The sequence below is a fragment of the Anopheles ziemanni genome, chromosome 3 (genome assembly GCF_943734765.1).
Source record: "Anopheles ziemanni chromosome 3, idAnoZiCoDA_A2_x.2, whole genome shotgun sequence".
Lineage (NCBI taxonomy): Eukaryota > Metazoa > Arthropoda > Insecta > Diptera > Culicidae > Anopheles > Anopheles ziemanni.
In genome coordinates, this window is record NC_080706.1 from 10947209 (window position 1) to 10972242 (window position 25034).

General features: G+C 46.9%; 6 protein-coding genes across 6 annotated transcripts in view; 2 read left to right on the plus strand and 4 right to left on the minus strand.

Moving 5' to 3' along the window:
• Window positions 1-224: 224 nt before the first annotated feature.
• On the minus strand, window positions 225-1287 carry LOC131287693 (formylglycine-generating enzyme). Its single transcript, XM_058316770.1, has one exon. It carries the CDS (start codon window positions 1284-1286, stop codon window positions 225-227), a length of 1062 nt encoding a protein of 353 aa, XP_058172753.1. The 5' UTR covers window position 1287.
• Window positions 1288-7208: 5921 nt separating this feature from the next.
• On the plus strand, window positions 7209-8358 carry LOC131288596 (retinaldehyde-binding protein 1-like). The gene is made up of 3 exons (XM_058317743.1): window positions 7209-7383; window positions 7462-7621; window positions 7695-8358. The coding sequence occupies exons 1-3, from the start codon at window positions 7209-7211 to the stop codon at window positions 8356-8358; spliced, it is 999 nt and encodes a 332-aa protein (XP_058173726.1).
• A 752-nt stretch (window positions 8359-9110) lies between these two features.
• On the minus strand, window positions 9111-10944 carry LOC131286928 (uncharacterized). The gene is made up of 2 exons (XM_058315938.1): window positions 10852-10944; window positions 9111-10782 (listed from the first exon to the last, which is right to left on the minus strand). Exons 1-2 carry the CDS (start codon window positions 10942-10944, stop codon window positions 9130-9132), a joined length of 1746 nt encoding a protein of 581 aa, XP_058171921.1. The 3' UTR covers window positions 9111-9129.
• A 510-nt stretch (window positions 10945-11454) lies between these two features.
• LOC131289533 (DNA-binding protein Ets97D) lies at window positions 11455-13383 on the plus strand. The gene is made up of 3 exons (XM_058318813.1): window positions 11455-12770; window positions 12824-12937; window positions 13006-13383. Exons 1-3 carry the CDS (start codon window positions 11543-11545, stop codon window positions 13299-13301), a joined length of 1638 nt encoding a protein of 545 aa, XP_058174796.1. The 5' UTR covers window positions 11455-11542; the 3' UTR covers window positions 13302-13383.
• LOC131289534 (probable U3 small nucleolar RNA-associated protein 11) lies at window positions 13091-14178 on the minus strand. The gene has a single exon (XM_058318814.1). The coding sequence runs from the start codon at window positions 14154-14156 to the stop codon at window positions 13395-13397; it is 762 nt and encodes a 253-aa protein (XP_058174797.1). The 5' UTR covers window positions 14157-14178; the 3' UTR covers window positions 13091-13394.
• Window positions 14179-14899: 721 nt separating this feature from the next.
• LOC131288308 (filamin-A) overlaps window positions 14900-25034 on the minus strand; it is a 44370-nt gene continuing 34235 nt past the window's right edge. Inside the window, exons 12-17 of the mRNA XM_058317428.1 lie at window positions 18401-18711; window positions 17379-18327; window positions 17059-17298; window positions 16603-16793; window positions 15885-16533; window positions 14900-15798 (exon numbers count right to left, since the gene is read on the minus strand). Coding sequence (XP_058173411.1) covers window positions 15614-15798; window positions 15885-16533; window positions 16603-16793; window positions 17059-17298; window positions 17379-18327; window positions 18401-18711 — 2525 coding nt within the window. The 3' untranslated portion in view covers window positions 14900-15613. The remainder of the gene's footprint in view (window positions 15799-15884; window positions 16534-16602; window positions 16794-17058; window positions 17299-17378; window positions 18328-18400; window positions 18712-25034) is intronic.

Here is a 25034-nt window from a genome sequence, read left to right on the forward strand (position 1 = left end):
TTCTGCACAGGGTGACTTGTGTCAGTTTGTTTTGATGTCAAGATCCCTCATGTTTGGCAGTGTTGCCAGCAGATTTAAGAAATTTGAATTTGTTAAAAAAAAATACAAATACAAAAATGATTTAAATTTGCCAAGATGTAAGATTATGATTTCAAATTGAGATTTATTAGGATAAAATACTTGGTTGTGCACATCACAAAACCGTTCGTCTAGTTTGAATGGTTTCAGTTCACTTCTGCAGCACATCGAAAACCAAGATTTCCGGCAGAACTGTCCTCCGTGTTTTGCGAGCGAGCAGCACATCGATAGCGATAGCAATAAGATTCATGGCAGAGGTAGGATCCACCCTTTTTAACACGATTCGGTGGGTCAACACCTGGTTTCCGCTCGGCGGTGGCATCCTTCGCGTCCCACAAGTCCGAAGTCCACTCCCACACGTTTCCCACGATGTTGTACAGATCGAATGGATTCTGCCGGAAGGCCGTTACCGGGCACGTGCTCTCACATCCATCCTCCGCCAGGTTGCTGTCCGGGAATGCACCCTGCCATATGTTCATCATGTGCTGTTCCTTCGGAAGCAGTTTGTTACCCCAGGGAAACAGTTTCTGTTTGCGTCCCCCGCGACAGGCCACTTCCCATTCAGCTTCCGTTGGCAACCGTTTGCCCTTCCACTTGCAGTAAGCAACGGCATCGTTCCACGAGACATGCACAACGGGATGGTCCAGCCGGTTGCTGATGTCACGTGACGAGTCTCCTTCCGGGTGCTTCCAAGAGGCGCCCTTCACCTTATACCACCAGGGGGCGGCAGCGACGCGAAAATCTTCGTACTGTTTGCGCACCTCCTCCGACAGGAGCTGCTGAAACACAAAGCTATCGCCGAACGTTTCTGCTTCTGTAGTGTAACCCATTTGGTCAACAAACTCTTGAAACTGAGCGTTGGAAACTTCGTACTGGTCGAGGTAGAACTCGCCGATCGATACGGTTCGTGCCGGCGATTCTCGGTCCTTCACAAAGATAGGCTCGTTTGTTCCAATGCTGTATTCTCCACCAGGGATTAAGCTCATCTTTTCATACTTTTTGGAATGTTCTACCAAATCCACCAACCGCTCTGGTTTATGCTCGTGATCTTCTGATTTGCCATTAGGAAATAGAACTTGCTCCGTGGGGTTTTCCTGTCCTTCCGCCTGTCGTTTGAGTTTATTGCACCCACAATCGGGTCGAACATACTCAACCACGAGCAGACATTGTATGATCAGAACGACTAAAAGGGATTTATGTATCTCCATTTGAACGGTAACCGAAAAATAGCGCCTTAATCGAACGTCAATTGATAAGAAACTCTTATTTATACAGCTGATGTGCACTAAATCCCGACAAATTGCAATATTTTATGTTTTTGAGATGCACTGTCAAAAGTTGTTTACGTTTCAAAATGCATCTTTAGTAGGACCGTGCTGCCAACTGATATAAATGTAGACCACGTGATTTTTAAACTAAATCATGTAATTAAAATATATCGGTGGAAAACATAAAAAGTAGTCATTGTAGTAGTTAGGAGGTTTAAAATCTAATGTTAAAATTATGCAGAAATTAGTAACAGCTTATTTCTCACATCCTAAATAATAGACCAATCTTTAAAAACAAGCAAAACCGTTGTTAACAAAAACTAAATCGTGTGTGAAACAGCATTGTACAATCCAGTTGTTCGAAAACCGGGGTTTTCACAACTGATAAAACGCTCAATAAGATACGGTTTAGTTACCCTCCAACAGTTTCTGCAGAGCACTGACTAAATCCATTCTGGTAAACTTAAGTTTAAAGAAAAAAAAAGAGAAATTTCTCCTCAAGCCCCAACTGCTGACCAGGCGACAACACACTTCACTGGTTCTACAAAAACTGTTGGTGAACATAAATGTTTTTTAAATCAACATTTTGTAACATGGCAGGACCTCGGGGTCGGTAAAATTGCGCGAAACCCGCCACAATCTCCATTTTACATTACGTCATGAGAACTTTGCGGTGGTTTTGTACAATAGTAATATTTATGTACCGATCGTTGAAGGTTACTAAACATAAAACAAAAGCTGTCGCGCTGCTGCAGTCAACAAAATGTGGGCTTCCATGCGAGTTTTGTTTTTGTCAATTTCTTGCCTTATTTCACAAAATTTCTTTGCGGTTTCACTCGCGTTGTACGTGGATATTGTGGAAGGGGTAACGAGAACTTGTCCGTCAGCAAAACTCGCTGGTGGAACGCTTGCACGGCCACAACGGTGAAGCTGGAGACAGTTGTGTTCGCGTTGTGCCACTCATTAGTTGTTTGACCGACGGACGGGACGCAGGCGAGGATCAAGTTTTGTGGTCAGCTTTTGTTGCGTTTTAAAAGTGTGCGCATTTAGGATAAAAATAGAACAAAATGGACGTAGATAGAAATATTTAAAACGAGACATCTGGGTGTGTTCATATAGTTTAATGGTGTTTTGATCGAAAGTTTTCCCATTCCGCACCTACCAAGAACGAGAAAGATATCGTTTGAGGCGGGCATTAAGTGGTATCAGTTCAGCTATAAATAATTCCTAGTATTGCAAATATTCTAATCTCCACCTAAACACAAAGAAGAATAAAAGGTAAGTGAACAAGGCATAGTGTATTCCTGCTCCTTCTTCACAGTTGAAGATTAATTATTCGATAGGTGGTATGCCTGCTGAGGGCAATCGGGAAGTATTTAACCACCACGTGCCACCCCACGAGTAGTTCACAGTTCTTGAACCCCTCTAAGTGGCACTAAGGAGCAATCTATTAGCATGTGGAACCTTACCAAAGTCAAAGGGCATCCGGTGGCCGGTGGGACGTTGATTGGAGGAAAGGTGTAGCTATAATAACTATTATTTTAGTACCTTGCGATTTAAACACCCCTTCCGACAAGGTCCTGGCGGTGGTGGGGCCTATTTTTGTATGGAGGGTAGATGATTATGAGACACACAACTACTTTTTCCGTGCGTGGGATAATATTCTACCGGTCTTTGAACACCGCGAAAGGTGCAAAAGCTTGCAAAGGATAATAAATATTTGCAGCAAACAATTGATCTAACATGAGTTTCAAATGAGAGTAAAGGAAAGGATATACTTGATGATGAAGGATAAACTTGAGAAAGGAATAAACTTGATATTGACCAAATAAAACACTTCTAATGTTTTAGAGTTACACACCCTAAAATGAACTTTTTACAAAAGTCTACTATTGTTTCAAAATCGCTTTAAAATGCGAATTGTAGCGAATTGTTTATTTATATTATTAGCTCAGACAGATTTTCTAGCTAAATGTTAAAAAGAGATTGGTTTCCACATTCGTTTTCTATTTTGGTTTTCCCTTGGTTCCATTTAGAAGTATTTCAAAAGTATTTGGTGAACAGGTGGTGAAGGTTTACGTTGATGTTGATCTACTACGTATCAACATAAAATTAACTTTGTCCTTTAATTACAATCTCTATCGTATGAAACATTCTTATGAATTGGTAGGTAACGGCTCTATGTTAGCAAAATAATATAATAAAATCTTAGCAAAGATTTTATGTCAATTTTTCATTTCTACATGAAATGTATGATTAATACTATTCGTTAATTATTTGCTGAAAAAAAGTACTTTTCCTAGAAAAAACAAATATCAATCAAACAAATGTTTATTACCAGATGCATCACATCTACTCGCATGCGTGCTGCATTTTTTATGAAAGTCCTTAATCGATCGCGACGTTAGCGCGACGGACAATATGATCATACGGTTGTGATTTGTGGCCGTGGCCCTGCGTTAATTCTTGCATACTCCCGTGCCAAGCACCAGCTTAGAGTCAAGCAGTCGGCGGCGATTATTTGCAAATACCGGTTTCTAAAAACCTCCCCGGAACGCGCTTTATGTTCTAAGTCGCGTCGAGTGCAGGCAAATTGTGATTACACCAGCTCTAGCCAACAATACGCCGGTAATTCCCGCCCAACCAACGCTTTCGACCATGATGATGATGATGTGGATGCTGGATGAGGTACGGCAGGGAGAAACTTGCACTTTCCGTGCAGTTTGCGGATTGCGCAAGGTGGACCGAACGAGCCGTTGTTTGCCCTTTGCCCGCATCGATGATGCCGCCGTAGGGTAACCTTGAAATAGAGGCTGGACGAAACAGAAAAGAGACCACAAATGCCAGCCGTACTCCCGGGGTTCGTCTTCGCTCCGCGTGCAACCTGCACTTGCACTAACCGAGTTAATGGTATTCGACCGATGTGAAAACGGGAGGGAAGGGCGGTTTTGCAAAACAGTTTGCATTCGATGTGCATCTGTTGGAAGAAGAAGTGCATATGGAGAAAAGAGGGAAGAACAAGCAAGCCGACGCCGTTCAGTTCACATTGGCACGAATGCAACGGGTTTGCATCATTGGGAAACGCAATTGCCTAGGGTTAGGGAATACGGGTCCGGTGGGACCGGTGTTGGGTCTTGCCACAGATGGTCCACAGCAAGTGCACGCTGTCACGATGCAGCAGCGCTTGACCGTGAGTTAGTGATGCGTTTTTAGCGTGGCTTTTACTGCTGGTGTTGTTCTTTACCACGCTTTCCAAGGAGGAGGCCAGGAGTACTGGTGTGCAATTAAATGACTATCTTGGGCATATTTAATCCACACACAACCCTTGGACGCTGGACGGGTTCAAGTTAATGATGTTGGTGGCCAAAGGTTATCGCGTTGGCATCGTTTGTTCACGATTTATAGTTTTTCGCAATGCGACCAAAGCTTTTGTCTATCAATAAACTCAGATAAGCTTGCAAAGAAATGGAGAAAGACAAAAACCTGTTCAATTATAACCTAGAACTTATCTTCTTTTAGTGTGATTTATTGTTGTTCAAATTTCTCTACTATCATTTTTTCTAACGTGAGTTGTGTAATGTTGTTTCACCATGAAGAAATAATTTAATTAAATTGGAAAGCTGTAGTAATCTAAAAAAATATTCTTTGAGGAGCTTAGTCTTAGGTTGGTTTGGTTGGCGTAGAGTTAATAAATTTGATGAACAAATGTTATCAAAAATAATTGTACTAAAACTATTGTCTTAGTCAAAGTGTTAATCAATTTTACAGTTACAATTATGTACAAGAAAAAAATGTCAGCGTTGAAAAGTGAACGATAACGACATTGGTCATTTCGGCCGTCATTGTATCTTCATTATGATGAAGCATTTGAAAAGAATCAGTTTTTAATGAATTTTTAGAGTTTAAAACAGAATACAAAATTTATTTTCTTGCTTACATACTAACTATGATAGGATAAGTTGCTCTCATCTTTAAAGCAGTCTTCAACCGGCTTACGTAATTTCTTCTGACTAGACTTTGGTTGTTAGTTTGACGCCAACGTTCATCGCTGTACGGAGCATTGAAGTCTTTTGTTCCGAGCGGTGCAAAATCTGTTGCAATCGACTACCAACGTCCTTTCAGAGGCCGTCTTGGGCAATTGCCGGGAGGCTTTCCATTGGTGTATAGATAAATATTGCACATTGTGCACTTCAGAAGGGTTCTTATGTTGCTGTAAAAGTACATTTCAAGCGATGTCCGTGTTACATCAAGACTAGAAAAAAAGAAGCAGAGATCATTTGAAAAGAAAAGCCTGTGGTTTTGCACAATGAGGACCGTTTCAAGCGGTGATTTTTCATGTCATCGGTTGGTGGCGATTGATTGTGGTCTGAACCGCCGACGGAACACGCTTGCGTAATGTTCGGATCGGTTTTGTCGGTCGTCGTAGGAGCAAGCGACAGTCGTTGTGCCTTGTTGAGAGTACAATTTGGTTAAATCTGGCCTAGGAGAGCGTGGTTACTCTAACGCTAAACTAATCGGACTCGGGTTGATTGGCACAGTGACCTGAATTTTATGGCGAATGTCTCGAGGGTAGCATGTGCCTATACATGAGAGACAATCAGATGGTTCCCGCCCCATGTTGAGCTTAGCCTTTTTGTAGCTCATTTAGTAAAACTCGGGAAAAGCGTGTGGCAAAGGAATGCCCGAGAAGAATATTTTGAAACATAAAATATGCCTTTTTGTTAAAATTTTGCTTAGATTAGATTGACCTGCAAATAATTCCTACCATTTTCGATTGTCTCACGCGCAGCCTCTTTCGCTTTCGTTGGAATCGCAAATAAAGACAACAGGCGTTGAACTGTCTCCTATGCTTGAGTGTATCAGTGGCGCACGGGCTTCACCCGGAACCGGTTGCCGGATGACATTGAACCGAATCCGCAATTTGGACACAAACATTTTCGTGTTTCATTCAGAAGGGGAAGCTGAAGCTGTTTTCGTTCGATCAGTCGAGTGTCGCAGATCGTGCGGAATGGATCGGACCGGAATGTGCGTTTGACGAAAAGTGTGATTTAATTTTGGTGTGGGGATTTTAAGGGACTCGAGATCCAGGTGGATTTATAAAAACTCCTAGGTGTGAAGAAAGATAAATCGTTCTTATCATTCACATTAATGAAAAAAAGTTCGAAGGGAAAACGTTTAAAGTTATTTCCCTGCTGTGATGTCGCCACTTTTCGAATGACAAATATTGGACGCACCCCTCCGTTCGATCGGCAATGCGGTCGTAGCAGATAGAAAGGATACAACACACAACGATTTGGTTATAATCTAGCATTGTGGTTTCCGTTTACGGTTTACCGTGTGTGGAGTGGATAGAGGCAAGCTGTGTCACGTTGTTATACAACCGATTTAGCTAGCCATTCATTAATCAAATCGGTAAAGGGGCGCCCACGGAAAAAGTTTTAATATTATGAGATACCTTCCACGTTTTGGTTTTTGAATTAAATTACGCAAGTGTAGCGGGAATAATGTTAGAACTGTTTAAATAATTTGTTTTATACGATTTGAAAATGAACAACAAGCTTTGCAAAAATACAATTTGAATTTAAGGCACAAACCAGGGTCAAAGGTAACAGCATAGTACTGCAAGGTTTCAAAATCCACTACTTAGACAAATGTAGTTACAGAAAAGTGGTCTAACTTAAATGTAGATAGACAGATATGTGTATAAAATTAGTCGAGCAAAAGCAGTGAAATGATTGCTTACGGAAAAAACGTACCTCAGGAGTTATTTTAAGCTAAAACTATATTGGATTTATCACTCTTATGGAGTTTATCATTTACGGAACATCCTGTTGCGGTAACAATTCTTACAGAGAACAAACGATGAAGAACCCGAAAGCGATAACGAAGGCGGACGAGTACAAGTTCACGCTGTCCGACGAGCTGCGACTGATCGCCAAGGAAGAGCTGCGTGAAACGCAGGCCACCCGGGACCATGCGCTCCAGATGTTGCGCGAGTGGGCCGAAAAGAACCCGCGCATTACCAAAATACGAATGGGTACGTTGAAGAGCGGTGTCGCTACACTTGGTGTGCCGTTGAAAAAGTTGTCATTTTCCACTTTGTTATCCTTTCCAGATGCAAACTTTTTCCTCAAGTTTTTGCGTGCCAAAAAGTTTCAGATTCCGGTCGTCCAGGAGAATATCGAGCGGTACGTGCTGCTGAAGAACGCCTTCGAGGGCGCGTTCAAGAATCTCGACTGCCGGTTGCCAAAGATGGCGAAGCTGTTGGACGATGGGTAAGTGCGAGGACCCTTGCAATTCTTGCCGTTCTTCATGGTATGTGACTTTGCTATTCTCTTTCTTGGACAGATACATGTTCGCGTTGCCAGAGCGTGACCGCGAGGGTCGGCGGGTGATCTTCTACCGGCCGGGTGTGTTCGATCTGCGCGAGTACACCAACGCGGACATGTTGAAGATCCACGGCATCTGCTATGAGACGTTGACGGCGAACGAGGAGAACCAGATACGTGGGTTCATCCACGCGGGTGTCGGAAGCGGAATCGGACTGCAGTATTTGACGCTGTTCACCATCAAGGAGGCGGTTAGGATCGCAAAGAACGGAGAGAAGATCTTGCCGATGCGCCACCGGGAGATGTACGGTTGTAATATCAACCCGGCAATGAAGATGGCGGTCGACTTCGGGATGTCGCTCATCTCGCAGAAGCTGCGCGAGCGGATCCGCTTCTACACCGACATCAAGGACATCGAGCTAGAGAAGCGGCTGCTACCGAAGGAGTACGGAGGTGAGATGCCAATGGCGGAAATGATCCGGCTGTGGAAAGCCGAGGTGGAGGCGTACCGCGATCGGCTGCTGGCAGATGACGAGATGTCGGTCAACCTGGCGATGTACTCGGATGGGGCGAAGGAGGGTGCGGTGCGGGCCCTCAAGGAACCTTTGAATGGGTGCCCGGGGGCGAGCGATAACTCGACGTACGGATTGGCGGGTAGCTTCCGGAAGCTGGAAGTCGACTAGGATCGCGGGAGTTCATACGTTGGTGGAAGAAGATGGAGAAGGGTACTGTAGGGAAGAGGTTGGGGGACCACAGTCCGGTAGGCAGTGAGGCAGGTGCAAAACGATTTAGTTTTAATATAGGCTTAATCACGATTCTATCGGGATCCTAATGTGAGGATCGTGATCAGTATGTTTGTTAAGGAAAATTAAATATAATTAACTTTTGATACAAAAAAGAAACAAACAATGCTAAAGATCGTTTTCATTCAAGTATCAGGAATGTTATTTATATTCAAGAAATTATGGCCAAAGAAAGAAACTGTTTAAACAATGTTTTAACTAAATTAGTTTTTTGGAGAACAAGCATGCGGTCTAAAAACCTTTTTGCATTTTTGAAACATTAAAAAAGCTAAAAGAGTGTTTATTAGAAAGAATACGGTTTTCCTAATATGCCGTAGAAGTTTGAGAATTTTTTCTTTCTTCTAGTTTTACTGACAATTGGCCGATTCGATATTATTTTGTAACAAAAGTACGATGCACCATTATTTATTTAAGTCTTTCAAGTAGCAACCATACGATTTTGATGCTGTTTTAAATGAGAAAGATTATTTACTTAAGTTTGTAACTTACCAACTATCAGAACTTTTCAAAAGACTATTTGCACTTGAGGAACACGTGGCTGTAGGGATATCCTAAGAGTAAACTCCATCCCCTACGGAAACCACGGAAGGTGTGTGTGTGTGTATATGTGTAGAATTCTCAGTAGCCCGCTCATCCATGCTGCCGAAGGAATTAACTGATTCGCCGACGGTACGGCACCTCCACCACATTGAGCATGTTGGTTTTGCGCGGATGAAACGTGAGTATGGGATCATCGTCATCGTACGAGTTCTCCGTATCGTTGTTTTTGCTTTCCACGTCCGATAGACAATCGTCACTGTCCGAGTCGCTCGGGTAGAAGCAAACGGTCGAGTTCGGGTGGACGCGATAATTGAAGTCGCGGAACTTGACCAAATGGCGCTCCTTCACGACACCGTCCAGCGTGAGATCTTCCATGCGCAGCAGGATCCGTTCATGGGCGCCCAGATGCGGACGGATGGTTTTCGGCCGGTAGATCACGATCCCCTCGTCATGGTAGCAACCGTCCAGTTGAATGCCGATCTGCTTCTTGGGACGCTCCCGGCTCTGTTGCCCGGCTACACTCTGCACCGCCGGACCAGCCGGCTGTGGACGCTTCCGCTTGGAGGCGCTGAGCGTAATCGATTGAAACGGTTCTACGATCTCCCGCTCGGTGGGAGACGATTTGGTCGCTGGTGGAGGAGTATTGAGTGGTACCGCTTGCTGGCTGTTGGACGGTTGTGGTGTTGGTGGTGAAGACGGACTAACGGCATTCGGGATGAAGAGATTTTTCCTCGGCACGAGTATTGGTTTCACTCTCTGAGAAGGGCCCGCGCGGAACACGTCGTTGTTGTCGCTATCGTCCAGCCGATTTTCACCCTCGGATGAGGACGTTGACGCGTACATGCGACTGGTCTGCCGTCGAGTCACCCTCCGGCAGGGTGTTCGACGAGCTTTGGCTTTCTTCATGCGCGCACACTGCTCAAGTGCCTTTTCGTACACTTCGCGCTGATCGTACCGGAGCTGAGGTGATGTAACCGGATTGCCACGGGCAGCTTCGCCAGTCACTGTTGGTCGCTTTCGAGGGAGAGTTTTTTTAAACACCTTCTTCCTAGTTCGGCGTTTATAATCGGAAGCGGCCGGTTCCGGTTGTGGTAGATGGCGTTGGTGATGCTGACGATGATCGATGGGAATTGTATGCGGTGGCATCGCAGTGATTTGCCTCATCACGTCACACGAACTATCGGACTTAGAGTGCGCTCTGGTCAGCATCCGTTGCGTGGCACTATTGGAATGATCGTCGTAAATGCTACCCAGTGAGTTCAGTCGTCCGTGGCGGATGGAGCTCGTCACTGCGTACTGCTTGATCATGGTCGTTACCTTGACCTTGTTGCTGATCTGTTTGTTCGAACGGATGTACTGCGCCGTGTCGACCGAGTAGAGCGAGTCGGCGTCCGCATCCATGCACGTCTCCGTAACCGTGGTCACCTGCTGCGCCTGATAGTGCACGTTGAATTGGCCCGTGATGCTGTGCATGTGATTGCGCAGCCAGTTCTCCACCTTCTCGTGACTGAGCATTCGAAACTCGTGATCATCCAGTATCTCCTTGAGCCCGTTCACTTCCCAGGTGCGCTTACGGGACGGCACCGCAACTCGAAGCTGCTGTTTGATATCTTCCGGATTATCCACCGCGCTGCCACTTTTGGATGAGTCCTCTTCGACGTCGCTGACCGAGCTTTCATTGCTCATTTCTTGGTCGAGTATTTCGAAGGCCGCGTCGATGTCCATTTCGTGTTCGGCCTGCTTCGTGTTATCCTTTTCATATTTCTATAAATAAAGATCATTTGGGAAATCACTGGTGGGTAATGCAGTGGAAAAAAATGTGATCTTACATACCTTGACCAGTTCCCTCCAGCGGCAGTTCCTTCGTCCCAGTTCTTCATCGTTCGGAAGTACCTTCTCCACATTGGTTACCTGTGGCGCCGACATATTCAATTCGCCACATTCGCCTTTTGTGCACTCAAATCGAACTACTTTCTTTCATTGTACAAGTATCCGCAATATCTTCTTAAAACCAACAGGGACGAACAACAAACAAAACATCAGCGTCTTGTACCACACAGCCCAAGGGTGGGAATACGCAGGATCGTTCGGTGAAGTTTGACAGATCGCTTTGGACACGATCGACACCGATATGATCGTACATTTTTGTATTTGGAACCGGGATACGCAGTGCTTTTTGGTGAAAAGAGCGTTGTGTGAAAAATAATGGACAGTTTTCTAAACGATCATGAAAACAGTAAAACAGCTGGTTGTGGAAACAGCAGCGACATTCCAATCATGGTAACTGACGATTCGAACAACGAAAAACGTCAAATATTGGTGCCTTTGGGGATGTCAAAACCAAGATAAACAGACATAAACAGCTTCGTTGCAGTAACCTTACGGTTGACAATGTTTTGTTTAGGATGCCACGCGCGTGCAATTGGTTGCTTATTAAAGGCCGAGTAGAATTGTTTCCCCAGGAATGTTTTAGTGCAATCAAATTTAGTTCGAATAAGTACGCCAACAGCTGCCGCCGAAAGCAATGATGGATCACTTAAACATAAAGCTCGAGGTGCCGGATTTGCCGTTGCCCCTCGGGGAGGACGGATTGATGATGCCGACGGCCGACTTTCTCCCCAACGGCAACGATCTGTTCCTCGGCGACGTCGAGGACGACGTTATCGTGGTGCATATGGATTTGCGCGACAATTTATCCTACCTCCGCGGACTGCTCGAACACCGGATAGGCTACCCGTTGAAACACTATGAATTCTGGCTGCAGGGCACGACCATGCTCGAGTCGCACAAGACCTTGGTCGACCAGTGCGTCCAGGGGGAGGGATTGGTGCAGATCAACGTTCAGCTGGACCCGGCCGAAAGGCGCATAAACATAGCGGACGTGCTGAAACCAACCGATGAGGTGCTCGAAAAGTACCAACAGGACATGGAGAAGGTGGCCAAGGAGACAGAATCGAAGGAGGCAGCGAAACGCAAGGCACAGGAAGAAGAGGAGGTGGCGGCGGCGGCCGCAGCGGCAATGGCGGCCATCGCCGAAGTAGAAGCGTCCATCAAGGGCACGACCAGACTCTCTACCGATTCCCCGAAAGACGACTCCCTCGGCAAGGACGCGGGCACTGGTGCGGGCGCTAAGACCGGCATGACTAAGGAAGCACAGGAAACGGCAAACGCGGTGGCGGCCATTATCAACTCGGTCAGTGCGGAAGAGCGCGAAAAGGAGCGCAAGAAGGCGAAAGAAAAAGAGTTTCGGGCAAGCGAGAAATCTCAGGTCAGCGCCGCCACCGAGGAGGAAGCGATGCACTTTCCGGATAACTCCTTGGACGACTGTGACGAGTCGGATAACGAGTTAGGGAGCGAGGAAACTCGGTCCCTGCCATGGGTCTGCGATCATATGTTCAAGCGGGATCAGCAACGTTTGAACATTCCGGAAGACCCGAAAGAGTGGACGGTAGCGCAGGTGAAACATTGGATCCAGTGGGCAGTGCGGACGTTCAATCTGAGCGATATCAAGCTACAGGACTGGTGCATCAATGGGAAAGAGCTTTGCGAGCTGGATCAAGATGAGTTCAAGCTGAAAGTTCCCAACGATCAGGGTGGTCTATTTTGGATGCATCTGGAAATGCTACGCCAATATAAGATTGTCGCATCGCTGCAGAAGCCATCGGCGGATCAGGATGATTTCGATGTGATGGCCATACGCCGGAAAATACCCAAGGCAACCGCCTTTGCCGGTAATGTGCCGCTCCTTGGATGTATGTAGCTGATTTATCTAAAACGCTTTCTTTTCTTTCTTGAAACTTCACAGTAGAAGCAAGCTTTTGCGGCAATCGAACGGGAAACAATGGACAGATACAGTTGTGGCAATTCCTCTTGGAAATACTCACCGATCGCGAACATCGGAGCATTATACAGTGGATTGGTAATTTGGCAGAAGTTGTAGAATGCCTCCAGCAAATTACACCTTACGTTTGTTGCTTCGGGTTTCAGGGACGGATGGAGAGTTTAAGCTGTGCAATCCGGAGCTGGTTGCCCAATTGTGGGGCGAACGAAAGAACAAACCGACGATGAACTACGAGAAGTTGTCGCGTGCCTTGCGTTACTACTACGATGGCGATATGATCGCGAAGGTGCATGGCAAGCGGTTCGTGTACAAGTTCGTATGTGACTTGCGCGATATGATCGGCTACAATGCGTCCGAGTTGTCGGCGCTGGTGAACGATGGACCTCCCATGGCAATGGAACCGGATGAGTTGAAAAGTTTTGAAACGGATTTTTATGATTGAATTCTATTTGTATTATGTTCATTATGATATTGTATTTTTTTTATACTTGCTCTATAGAAATACACTTATATTTGGATTATAAAACGTATTACCTCATCGTTTGCGCTCGAATTTGAACTTGAAGACGGGCGCCCGGTTAGCCGTTCCCTTTTTGACGCGTTTTGGCTTGAGAGCACGCTTTTCCTTTAGGACGCGCTTTATCTCGAGCGTTTTCTGCGCGATCGTGAGCTCCTTTTCGCGTGCGATCCGTTTCTTCAGCTCAGCATACGAGCGCTCACGCTCATGATTGATGCGCGTGATCTCTTCCGGACTAACAACGTCCATTTTCAGCTTCTGAAGGTCCTCCAAGTGTGGTCGATTCGTGCGCCGCCCAATCAGATCCGGGTGTGTATCAAGCCTTTTGGCGAGATCGAACTCGTCGGGTTCCTGGTCCTCTTCGAGAAAGAAAATGTGCTTGTTGGGTGTCTCGTTAACCACGTCGGTCATGTGCAGCCGGCTCTGCAGGCGCTGAATTTTGTTCGCCTCCATCGTGCGCTTCATCCCGATGTACTTGATGTCCTGCGTCTTCATCAGTTTGATCTGGTCCTTGCTGAACGAGTGGTCCAGATCTAGCTCGTGGTGTTCGCCATCCTTCGTTTTCGAGTTGATCATATGATGGTAGAACTCGTCCGGGTTTTTGTTCATCGCCCGTTTGCGCAGCAGCTTCAGGGTGGCATCTTTTTTGTGCTGATCGTTCGCGCGAAGCTTGTAGTCTTTCTTTTTCTCGAGAATCCCAAGGTGGTTCCGGCTGGCGGGTTGGGCCCGCTCGCGGTGCACCTTTTGGTTGGATTTGGCCGCTTTATTCCAGCTCGACATTGTGGATGCACTGTTCGAGGGAACGTTTACTAGGGAAACTTTTCAATTCTCGGTCTTTTCGGACAATTACTTTTCTTGAGTAGTCGGTAGTGCGACATGCGGTTTGTTTACGATAATCCAATGACGTTTATCAGCGCTAAAGGTCAGTAGAATTAATTCAGGTACACTACCCGGTACCCGTCTGACAGTTTCATATTGACGTAGCGAGAAGTTTAAAAATTTGGTCTAAATACCGTTTACTCTATCATACGGCTTCATAATCAACAAGAAAAATATTGAAATGCACGGAAAATATTTTCTCATTTGAAGTTTTGTTAAACCTTTACTAGGCTTGAAATAGAAAAAATATGCTACGAAAAAATGCACCATATATCAGCATTAGTTTACACAATCGCTTTATTCATTTTTTTGTCTCTTTTTTTAATTCTTCGATTTGACAACTTTTACTTATAAACCTTATATAGACTGATCGTCGTTTTCCACTAGGAAAGAAGGCATCAGGGGCACAATGAAGGGACATAACGAAAATAATATCGTAACCATAATAAATAGTAAAACAGAAGCGCGAGAAGTGCGGCCTATAAGAGGAAAGTAATGAATAATATCGTTACTTGTACACATGGGGAATAAACAAATAATAAATCGCACGCAAAAAATTATAAATTACATGCACCTTGTGTTTTTTTTACCATTTTGCTGGCCTTTAAGAAACGAGCGAAATAAAACTAAAACCACGTGGTAAACAATACTTTTACGAAGCTATGTAGATTTTTTTTTTAAATAACATGGTAAAGGAACGAAGACAGGGATGGAGAAAAATAGCTTACATACAAAACGAAACAGAGAAGGGGGAAAGTAAAAGAAAAAACAACGAAACACTTTATCTTATAATGCTCAAACGGCGCGAATGCGTTTGTCTTTCTACCGATTCTTCCTAGCCGGGATGATCATGAGAGGGGGGAGATTTTAGAAGACACAACGACACGCGGGCGGAATCCTATCCTGTGGGAGATAAGAAGGGGACGATACACATTCGCCACGTGCCCGAGACGATAACGTGGTTGATAAAATTAGCTGTCATTAAAACTTAAAAAACAAAAACTAAAACGCGCACAATGGATGGTGGAAGGTCCGCGGCGGATACGAATTTAAATGATGGCTTTCGCGCTCGTTTTGTTTTCCCGGACGATCGGTTTCTCGTTCTGTTCATCCTTTAACTCTTTCTCTCCCTTCCGTTGACTCATGGGTTTGTTTCTTTTTTCTTTTTTGTTTCGCAAGGACGATTATGGCTCCATCCTTTGAGACGCCGTACGCCTTAACGGGCGTCGATGGACAAGGGTAACGAGTGCGCCTGCAGACCACGTCCGCTCCGAAGTGACCGAGCTTACACAAACAGACAAACACAGTGACAGCAGTTGGAGGCGTTACGTTGCGGCTGGCGCGGTGGAACCGAGCGCTTAAACTTCCACCTTGAACGGCGAGCCGGGAATATGGTCGTCGCCCCATTTGACCAGCAGGATGTAATCGCCACGCTCGCGTACCAGATAGTTGACGTTGTACTGGTTGCGCCCGGTGTGCTTGATGAAGACCTCGTCGCACGGGCCCTTCGGTCCGTAAATGCCCACGAACAGGATGTTGTTGCCTGCAAAGGGGGAGGAAAGAAACGAATGAGTTAAGTAAGCTGATCTGAGGCGCCTGGTGCCAATCCGCACACCCATAAACACTTACCCGCGTCACCGGCATTGATCGTGAACTGGTTCTGCTTGCCCATGTACGCCTTCTTGAGACCCATTCCCTTCGACTGGACTTTGCTGGCGTCCGACTTGAAGATCGGCAGGATGACGCCGGTCCGGTTGCCACCCTTCGACACCTTCGCCACCGTCTCGACGATGACGGACGACGTTTCCTGACCGCCCGCCTCCGCCAGGCTGTCGCCCGTGCACTTGATCTTGAACGGCGAGCCGACGATGTGCATCTGGTTGTACTTGATCGTCATGTAGTAGTGGCCGGGCAGCAGCGGCGTGTAGCGCACCTTGTAGCCCTCCTCCACCTCCGTGCAGTCCATCGCGACCTTGGCCGGGCCGTCGACGGTGACGGCGAGCGTGCCGGCGCCGGCATTGCACGTGTCGATGATCAGGTCCGTCTTTTCGCCCGTCTTCACGTCGCCGAGACCCTTGCCCGAGGCGTGCACCGCCGCCGGGTCCACGTCGTCCTTGCCGACCTTGATGCGGTACGGCGAGCCGGGTATGTGCACGCCGTTGAACTTGACGTGGATCGCGTGGATGCCGTTCTCGCGCGGGTAGAATCGCACCGAGTACTGGTCCTGGTCGATCAGCTGGATGAAGCAGTCGTCCTCGTTGTTCGACGGTGCCACAACCTAGCATAGCGAAAGTGCTCGATTAGGTCCCGATACCCTTTGGTTGCCCTCAACCCCGCTGCGGCTTACCTTCGCGTCCAGTTCACCCTTGGCGCCGTTCTTGCGCACCATAAACTGGGCCGGCTTGTCGGCCTGCAGACCGGTCGGGAACTGAGCCACCTCGAGCTTGTGCGCCTCGCCCATGGCCGGCGAGATGTACACCTTGAACGGCGAGTCCGGAATATGGCGATCGTTGAACTTCAGGCCGATGCGGTAGTCTCCTGCAAAACGGGGGCGGAAACAATACACTTTTAGTACAATGCTGTTCTAAAATGGATTTAGTGGTAAGAATTTGTGAGAAAATTTCTTTCTTTCCCCCTAACTGAGGATTAATTTAACACGCTATTTACTGCCACAATGTTTTAGTACAGTTTTAGTAGCAAAGAGAAAGAGTTTCCTTTTGAGGAACTGAGGACACATTTGCAGTTTGCCTGATGAGAGACAGATTTAAGGATTTATGTCGCCATTAAAGTGGGGGAAGCTTACCTGGTTCGCTGACAACGTACGACACGTCGCACGAGCCGTCCTTGCGATCCTTGAACTCGATTTCCGCCTTGCTGGGACCCTCGACGGAGATGGCCAGGGTGCCGCCGCCGGCTTCGCGCGTCCACACGTTGAACTCGGCCGGCACACCCTGCTCGCCGTGCTCGAGACCGGGACCGCCGGCCTTGACCAGATGCGCACCGGTATCCTTGAGCGGGCCGACGGTGAACTGGAATGGCGATCCTGCAAGATAGCGAATGAGATGGCACCGAGTTAGCGAAAGGTCACGGGATGCGCGGAACTCGGGCTGGTCGAGCACGTACCGGGAATATGGATCTGCTTGTACTTGACCGAAACCGTGTGCACGCCCAGCTCCTTGGGGACGAAGTGCACCGCGTACAGGCCGTCCTCGATCTCCTGGATCTCCGCGTCCTCGCTGACGCCGCCGGGCGACGTGACCGTGGCGGAAAGATCGAACGACGTGATGCCGGGCATCTTGAACGTCAGCTTGCACTGGCTGCCGACCTCGGTGACCGGCACGGCGTCCCGCTGGCGCTGGATCTTCTCGCGCTGCCGGTTCGTGCCCTCGCCGGACACCTTCACCGTGAACGGCGAGCCCGTCACGTGGTGGTCGGCGAACTTCAGGTTGACGATGTAGTAGCCCGGCTCGGTCGGCTTGTACGCGATGTTGAGCGTGCCGTCGTCCTTGTCCGTGCACTGGATCTCCGCCTTGCTCGGGCCCTCGATCGACAGCGACAGACCGCCGTAGCCGGCGTTGCGCGTGTCCACCGAGAACACGTTGTCCTGGTGCGTCTTGCCCTCCTTCAGCGCGCCGCCCGTCACCACCACCTTCTTGGCGTCGCCCACCTCGCGCTCGCACACGTTCACCTTGAAGGGCGAGTTGGCGATGTGCTTGCCGAGCCGCTTCACCGACACCGTGTGCTCGCCGATTTCGCGCGGCGTGAACGAGATGCCGATGTTGCCGGACGGCATGCGCTTCAGGAAGCACGGCTCCTCGAGCCCGGTCGGCGCCTGGATGGAGGCGTTCAGCGAGCGCAGATCGTTATCGCTGATCACGCCCGGCAGCGTCACCTCCGAGCACGAGCCGACCGAGATCTGGTTGCGCTTGCGGCCCTCGCCGGTGATCTTGGCGAAGTACGGCGAACCCTTGATGTGCTTGTCGCCGAACCGGACGGTGATTTTGTACTCGCCCGGCGCCGTCGGCAGGTACGACACCGACACCGTGCCGTCCTTGTTGTCGTGGTAGGTGATCTGCGGGAAGGGAGAAAAATCTGGGTGTTAGAAATTGGGAGCTCCAGTACCTTCGCGAGCTTCGCCGCCTTACGTCAGCCTTGCTTGGTCCCTCGACGGCCATCTGCAGGCCGCCGGCGCCGGCACCCTTGGTCGAGATGACGAACTGGGCCGGCTCGCCGGTAACGCCGTGCACCAGACCCGGCCCGTACGCCGTCACGTAGCCGGACGAGATCGAGTCGACGTGGAATTTGAACGGCGAACCCTGCACGTGCTCGCCGTTATACTTGACGGCCAGCTCATGGATGCCCTCCTCCTTCGGGTCGTACCGAATGGATACGGTGCCATCGTGGTTGTCGTCGATCACCGGCTTGTCTACCTCTCCGCTGGGCATCTTGACTTCAGCTACAAGAAACGAAACATGAAACTCAGCGTTACTACTTAGGGTCGGACCATCGAAAGCTTCCATGTGGTGGAACAGATGTAGGACATTTAGTAGAAATGAAAGGAATTGTAATATGGTTTAAAATTAAGTATCATTGGTTGCTTATAGTTTTTGTTTGAAACACAATGTTTCCCACATATTGTCCTCAGTCATCAGGATCAGGCTTTATTGTACTCCATTTTTTTTAGTACAGGATGTCCTTCTAAGTAATAAAATTTGTTGAAATTAGTTGTTAACACGTTGACTGCCAAGCGTTTTTAGCACACTTTTTTACAATATATTTTAGTAAAATTTGTTTATAACATTCATTAAACCGACGATTTTTGAAGGCTAATCAAAAACTTAGCTTCCACAGAATTGGTATTAAATATTACTATTAGTTTTAAGGTTATTTTCATTTATTTATGGGACAAAATCTTTTTGAAACTAATGACAGCTGGCTATAAAAAATGATAGGCATGGCAGTCAACGTGTTAAAATCATTTAGGCTATAACTCTTTACATATATTTTTGAACATAACTCTCTGCTCTGATTTGAAAATCCTTCGTGTAGGGGAAAGATCAGTCCACTTGCTATCGCGGTACCTTCGAATAGCAATTCCTTTCCTATGTTTAGTATATTCTCAATCAAACCGAATAAAAGATCGTGGAAAAGAGTGTATAATCGGATGGAATGGATTTTCCCATAGTAGCCCTTCTGTACCTCTACTTATTTACGTGAATCTGTTTTGAATTTATTTTGTAGTGCTTTGAATTAATTTGTTTCCAAACGAATATATCTTTGGATTTCTAATTATTGTTTCACAGTTTAATCTCCGATCTCAGTTCGGTGCAATCTTGCAATCGGTGCAGTTTGGTGCAATCTGTGTTCCATTTTTTGTGAAAGTTGATTAGCAAACTCCAAATGGGCGATCGTACGATTTGGTTTGGAATAAATTGGCTCAGAATTGGGGATTTTCTTAACACATCGCCTGGAGACCAGTTGAATCCAATCGCGCAGAAACAAAACTAGGTCCAGTTAACTAAATATTCATTTCATAATTCGAGAAGAAAGTCCATCTAAACAACTTTCATCTCAACCACGACACCCTCGACACGGTGATCGTTTCCTCCCCTCCCAAGGCGCGGGAAACAACACGTTACGCAACATTGTTTCCCACTTCTCTTTCGGCGTTAGGTTTTCCCACTTTTCCGTCCCTGTTTTCATTACGACCATCATCGCCACCATCATCGCATAATGAACGCGCAAAGTGTGATCCACTCCAGGGGTATTTTTATAAAAATTCCTTCGAGCTTACTCGGCCCCGATGGTCGGCCACGTTTTGCGTTTGCGTTTTGAAAGTCCCCCCCCCTCCCTCTATCTCTCTGCTTCTTCTTTCCGAGCGTTCGCTTCGGTTCGGGGTTGTTCCGGCGATATGGATTTTCCTGCGCCGTGGGGATACATATTGGCTACACCTGTTGTTTTTTTGGCACAATTTATTTGGATGGATCTTCAAAAATTTCACCCCCGCCCCGAGGGTTTGGAAGTATCATTCGATGCAGGTCATGCAAACTCACACGCTCACACAAAACCCGGGCGACCAAATTGTCGTTGGCCTTCGGGCGTGCGTCACCTTGTCCCTATCTCGCCCCAAGCGGATCCCAAAGACAAAAAATGCAAACGATCTACTACGATTTGACCCAGGGTTTTCTTTTGCGGTAATTTTAAGAGGATCAACACCATGAGACGTTTGCTTTCTTCGACTTACCCAATATTTATTTATTAAGTTTGGTTCAATGAAAATTTAAAATTATTTGAACGTTGGATGAAATTTTATATGATTTATATTCAAACTTTTATTCCACGCCAATCGGAGGAGAGCTATCAACTTCAGCGAGTTCGTGCATTTGGCGATGGATGGAGGACGGAAGTGAGTCTTGTCCCACTAAAAGACGCACATGGACTATTGTTTTTGTAGGTCTGTCTGTTTGTTTATTTGTCGTAGCAAGCGCTCTGGCCCGCCCGTTGTTGTTGAACATGACGCATATCACGGTGGGCGAGATTGTGTGTTTCTTTTCCCGGCTTCCCGTGCACCTCCTTTTACCCGGAAAAGCGGCATCCATCTTGTTGGCGTGTGTCATGAAACGGTTGAATCGTGTCCTCTGGAGCTCGATCGTCGCTAGCACATTAGTAGACACCGGCACAACGGATAACAGACAAAGTATCGAGCAAGGTCCAGTATTCCATTTTCACCAAAACACCCCCCAAAACAAGCTTCATTGCAATGTTTTTCAACCGTCCACGTCGACAACATAACGGTGCAAGGTCGCACCGAAGATGTGAAAGAAAATGGACCTAAAACCAAATCCACTCGGATGTTTATTCACTTGTGCTGGGCGCTTTTCCGAGCGCTGGAATCGGAGGAGTGAGGTTATGTACCACACTCGCCACCTAAACAGCACACGCTTTTCCCACACGCACCGCAGTTCCGCGCGCCGAAAAACGGCCAATCATAAGCCGAATGTGTAAAGATGAACACTAACGAGTAAACATTCCGCGGGCCCGTTGTTTATGCCACCGTTCGATGAGATTTTATTGGATTGTTTAGTTTCCTGATCCGATGGCGTCGGATAAGAAATACAATTTATTCGGCACGATCGCGTGTCGGATCGGGGATGGGTGGGGATGGGCTGGCGGGGTCGAATATTACGCAAAAAAACCCTAGGGAAATTAGTATCTACCATTCAGAAGAGATTTTTGACAGAAGTTATGAGGTTTTGAAAACAATAAGAGATTTTAAATAAACCACCTAAAATTAACATACATAGAAAAGGGTTATTGTATTATATTAAATAAGGTAGAACGTTTCCGTAACCGATAAAACGGGAAAAATAAATCATTGTACACATTTTTATCACACATTTCGCTTGGTTTAGCAACATTGCCTTTCCATCGCGCTACGGTTGTATATCTTTTATTAACGATCCGCAACATAATGTGGCGCATGTTTTCCACTCCTTTCTCGAGATCTACGCGGCACCAGGCGCCCGCTTTAAGTCAAATCGTGAGGACCGGGCGTTCCTCGAGAACGTGGCATTATTTTTCGGACCCGTTTTCGAAATCATTTGGATGAAATGTAGGTAATGGGCGACGAAATCGTTCGCCATGGTACGTTTGCAATGTTCGCCAGGCACATACACACACACACACATATATATACATAAGGAACACTCTTGTGGATCGATCGATCGTGGACGATGCTTCCAACATTGTGCCCCACCCCGCGGGGGGGATGAAAAATGGGCGGAAAAATGGAACCGGACTTAAGCGAGGTGTTTTCCACTCGGTTCCAAAAGAAATGATCAAGTTTTGGTGGATGAAAAAAAAAACGGAAATTTATTATTTCATCTGGCTCGGTGGCGTGGCAATGAGCTCATGGGGGTGCGCGTGTGTGTGACCATAGGGTCACACAGTGTAGCGCGATCGTGTGTGCAGCTGCGAGAGTGTAACGGTGCGTGAAAGATGCTCATAAATTATGATGCTGGGCTTGTACTTCTCAAGTGGTGGGAAAAGAACCACTAAAGGCCGGTGTGAAAAATGGAAAAATTTGTCCAATTCTTCGAAAATTTCATAGAATATCAAACCAATGGAAAATAAAACAAATTATCTTCAATAATATTCGACATTATCAGCACACACACAAGTGATAAAATTGAACTTTTATATTATTGAAATTTCTACGATCGTCTTGTAGAAAATGTAGCTAACGTTAAAATTAATCCTTTCGAAACTCGATGGAAGCGAACTAATTTCTCGAAAAACTAAACAACATATTTAAAACTACGTTCAAATACTGTGTAGAGTAATTACGATCGTTTTTGGAGAATAAAAATAAAGAAGATTGTAGTTTAAAACAAATAAAGTCCAACATATCCTACTAGTATAAGAGAAATAATAAAATAAATCTTCGTTGTTTGATGCAGATCGTAATAAACGATCTCAGACAAAACTGCTAATTTGTCAGCTAAAACCTCACAGTTTCATTGTTGTTCAATGTTCACTAAACACGTCTAATATTTTTTCATATCGGTTTCCAAAACGTCATATAGTATTTATTTTTCACGACGCACGTGTTTCACCTAAAGCAAGAGTCACCACAACTACGAAGTTCCGATCCCAAAAAGCACGTACCATTTAGGTTGTCGCAGCGTGCAATGATACAGTGTGGCAACGATTGTGGCCAGTATATAACCGTTACGGTAGTCTGTAAGCCAAGGTCAAAATATTTCCATCACAATATTTTCCACCGCCCTCGAGAGCACGCGAGTTTGTTTGCCCCAAAGTGGACCACCTGGTTTTGAGTATTATGTTGGCACGAAGCAAGTGCTGTTTATTTTAGCACTCAATGCGCCAGATTCCCCCCCCCCCGGCACCGACCCCCCCCCCCCCCATCTTTCGATCTGCGAGTATCGAATTCGTTTCCCTGCGAACGTGCCCCAAAGCGGGAAACTTGTTGAGAACGATTAAACAGCCATGATGGGTTTTCCCCACACGCGGCCGAATCCCTTGGAGATCGTTTTTCTCGCCGAGGGAAACACGCTTACCCGTCGGTGAAGCGCCGTTAATTTGAGGGATTATTTTCAAGTGTTCGGAAATCAACAAGTTTCCGCGCGCGTCGCCTGTGAAGGGTCCTACGAGCCGCCGTTTGTGCGCCGAGCGTTGATCGGAATCGGACGGCGTTGGTATTTTCCTGTGGTTCGTTTCGGTTTTCCTTCTGCTCGTGAGTGGCACGCGATCGCGCCAAGCGCACCGTCGGTTCCGAATGAAGCGTACTTTATGCCTCACAAGAGGTTTAATCGTCGATCAAGTGGCAGTCCCCGCGATCTTGCCATGAGTGCCCAAGGAACGTGCTCATTGAGGTCGTAAATTTCCTGTCGTCCATTTAGAATGAGGGCGATTATTTTGAATGGATTTTTAAACGGTGGGAAAAGAGAAATATTCCCGCCTTAATCACAATACAAGCATAAATAGCTTTCTTTTACGCGTGTTAAATTTATTGTGATGTTTGAAATGACCGATTCAAACTAGGGACTTCTCTTATACAAATATTTGTGAGAGCTGCTAATTTTAAGCTAATTTTAAATTCCAAATAAACGCTTCCTGTAAATGGAAACATGTTTGGTAAAGGCATTATTTTGCAAGGCTTTCTTCCTCGGTTAACCGTTGGCCACTGGCGCTTCCACCACCCTTCGTTTCCCTTGCTCCGTGCTCTCCTTCTCTTTGACTTCCATCCTTCCCCGACGGCGTTACCTTTGTGCGTGTGCAGAAAGATTGCGTTCAGCATGTTGGTCGGGACGAAGTCGATGGTCGGGTTTTCCACCTCCGGCACGTCCTGCTCGATGAAGAACACCCGGACCGTCTCGCGCCGATCGTGCTCCGACACCGACATGAAGCGCGGAAAGCTTCGATAGAACTGACTGTGCTCCTCCCATGACGCTTCGACCGGTTCGGAAATCGGCTCCTCCTCGTCGCACCACATGATCGCTTAAGCCCGCTGGGTGGCGCTGGGGGGGAAAATTCGATGCACGGGAACTCGTGTCGCCCGTTTCTGCTGCCCAAGACTGCTGCTGCTGCTGCTGCTGCAACTACTGCCGCTTCTGCACACCCGCGTTCCGGCGTATCCTTTTGGTCTGCACCGTTCCCGTCGAAATCGCTCGTCGAACGCGAACCGGTTGTGTCTTAAACCTAACCGTGTGCCGCTGAGTGGAGTGAAAACCGATACGCTATTACACCCTGGGCGCGGCGGGGTTGGGGAGGGGAATGTGTTCGTGCGTGTCACTTTGGGTCTCCAAGCTCGATCCTCCTCGCTCGAGAGAGAGAGAGGCAGAGAGAGAGCGAGAAACGGAGACCAAACACGTCCACCACGCCAGGATGCGGCCAGGATGCTGCTCCAAGTTAATGTCGTCGTGTGTAAGAGTGTTTGTGTGTGTATATGTGTGTGTGTGTACGGGTCATGTGGTGCGCGGAGGGGCAGCTGTCGGATTTTTCCTCGAACGACGCAACACTAAACCGACATCCGAACCGAATCGAAACCGACACTTTTGGGACAAAATGGCGGAGACAGTCCAGAAATATCGGTTACAGAAGTTCTTTCTACGCACTAGATCTTTTTTTTCCGAATGGAAGTATGAATACTAAGAGCATCGCTATCGGGAAAGATGGACAGTTGAACGAGCAATAGAGAAGGAAATAAACAAGCAAGGAAAGCTCTTTTCAAGGGAAAAATGAGGAAAAATAATTTCT

What these genes read in the sequence shown, in the direction of transcription:
- LOC131287693 (XM_058316770.1), bottom strand. Translation starts at nt 1,286, where the DNA reads ATGGAGATACATAAATCCCTTTTAGTCGTTCTGATCATACAATGTCTG.
- LOC131288596 (XM_058317743.1), top strand. Translation starts at nt 7,209, where the DNA reads ATGAAGAACCCGAAAGCGATAACGAAGGCGGACGAGTACAAGTTCACG. An exon ending in CATTACCAAAATACGAATGG is followed by an intron (nt 7,384 to 7,461) that starts GTACGTTGAAGA and finishes TATCCTTTCCAG; the next exon opens with ATGCAAACTTTTTCCTCAAG. An exon ending in GCGAAGCTGTTGGACGATGG is followed by an intron (nt 7,622 to 7,694) that starts GTAAGTGCGAGG and finishes TTTCTTGGACAG; the next exon opens with ATACATGTTCGCGTTGCCAG.
- LOC131286928 (XM_058315938.1), bottom strand. Translation starts at nt 10,944, where the DNA reads ATGTCGGCGCCACAGGTAACCAATGTGGAGAAGGTACTTCCGAACGAT. An exon ending in GCTGGAGGGAACTGGTCAAG is followed by an intron (nt 10,783 to 10,851) that starts GTATGTAAGATC and finishes CTTTATTTATAG; the next exon opens with AAATATGAAAAGGATAACAC.
- LOC131289533 (XM_058318813.1), top strand. Translation starts at nt 11,543, where the DNA reads ATGATGGATCACTTAAACATAAAGCTCGAGGTGCCGGATTTGCCGTTG. An exon ending in TAATGTGCCGCTCCTTGGAT is followed by an intron (nt 12,771 to 12,823) that starts GTATGTAGCTGA and finishes GAAACTTCACAG; the next exon opens with TAGAAGCAAGCTTTTGCGGC. An exon ending in GAGCATTATACAGTGGATTG is followed by an intron (nt 12,938 to 13,005) that starts GTAATTTGGCAG and finishes TTCGGGTTTCAG; the next exon opens with GGACGGATGGAGAGTTTAAG.
- LOC131289534 (XM_058318814.1), bottom strand. Translation starts at nt 14,156, where the DNA reads ATGTCGAGCTGGAATAAAGCGGCCAAATCCAACCAAAAGGTGCACCGC.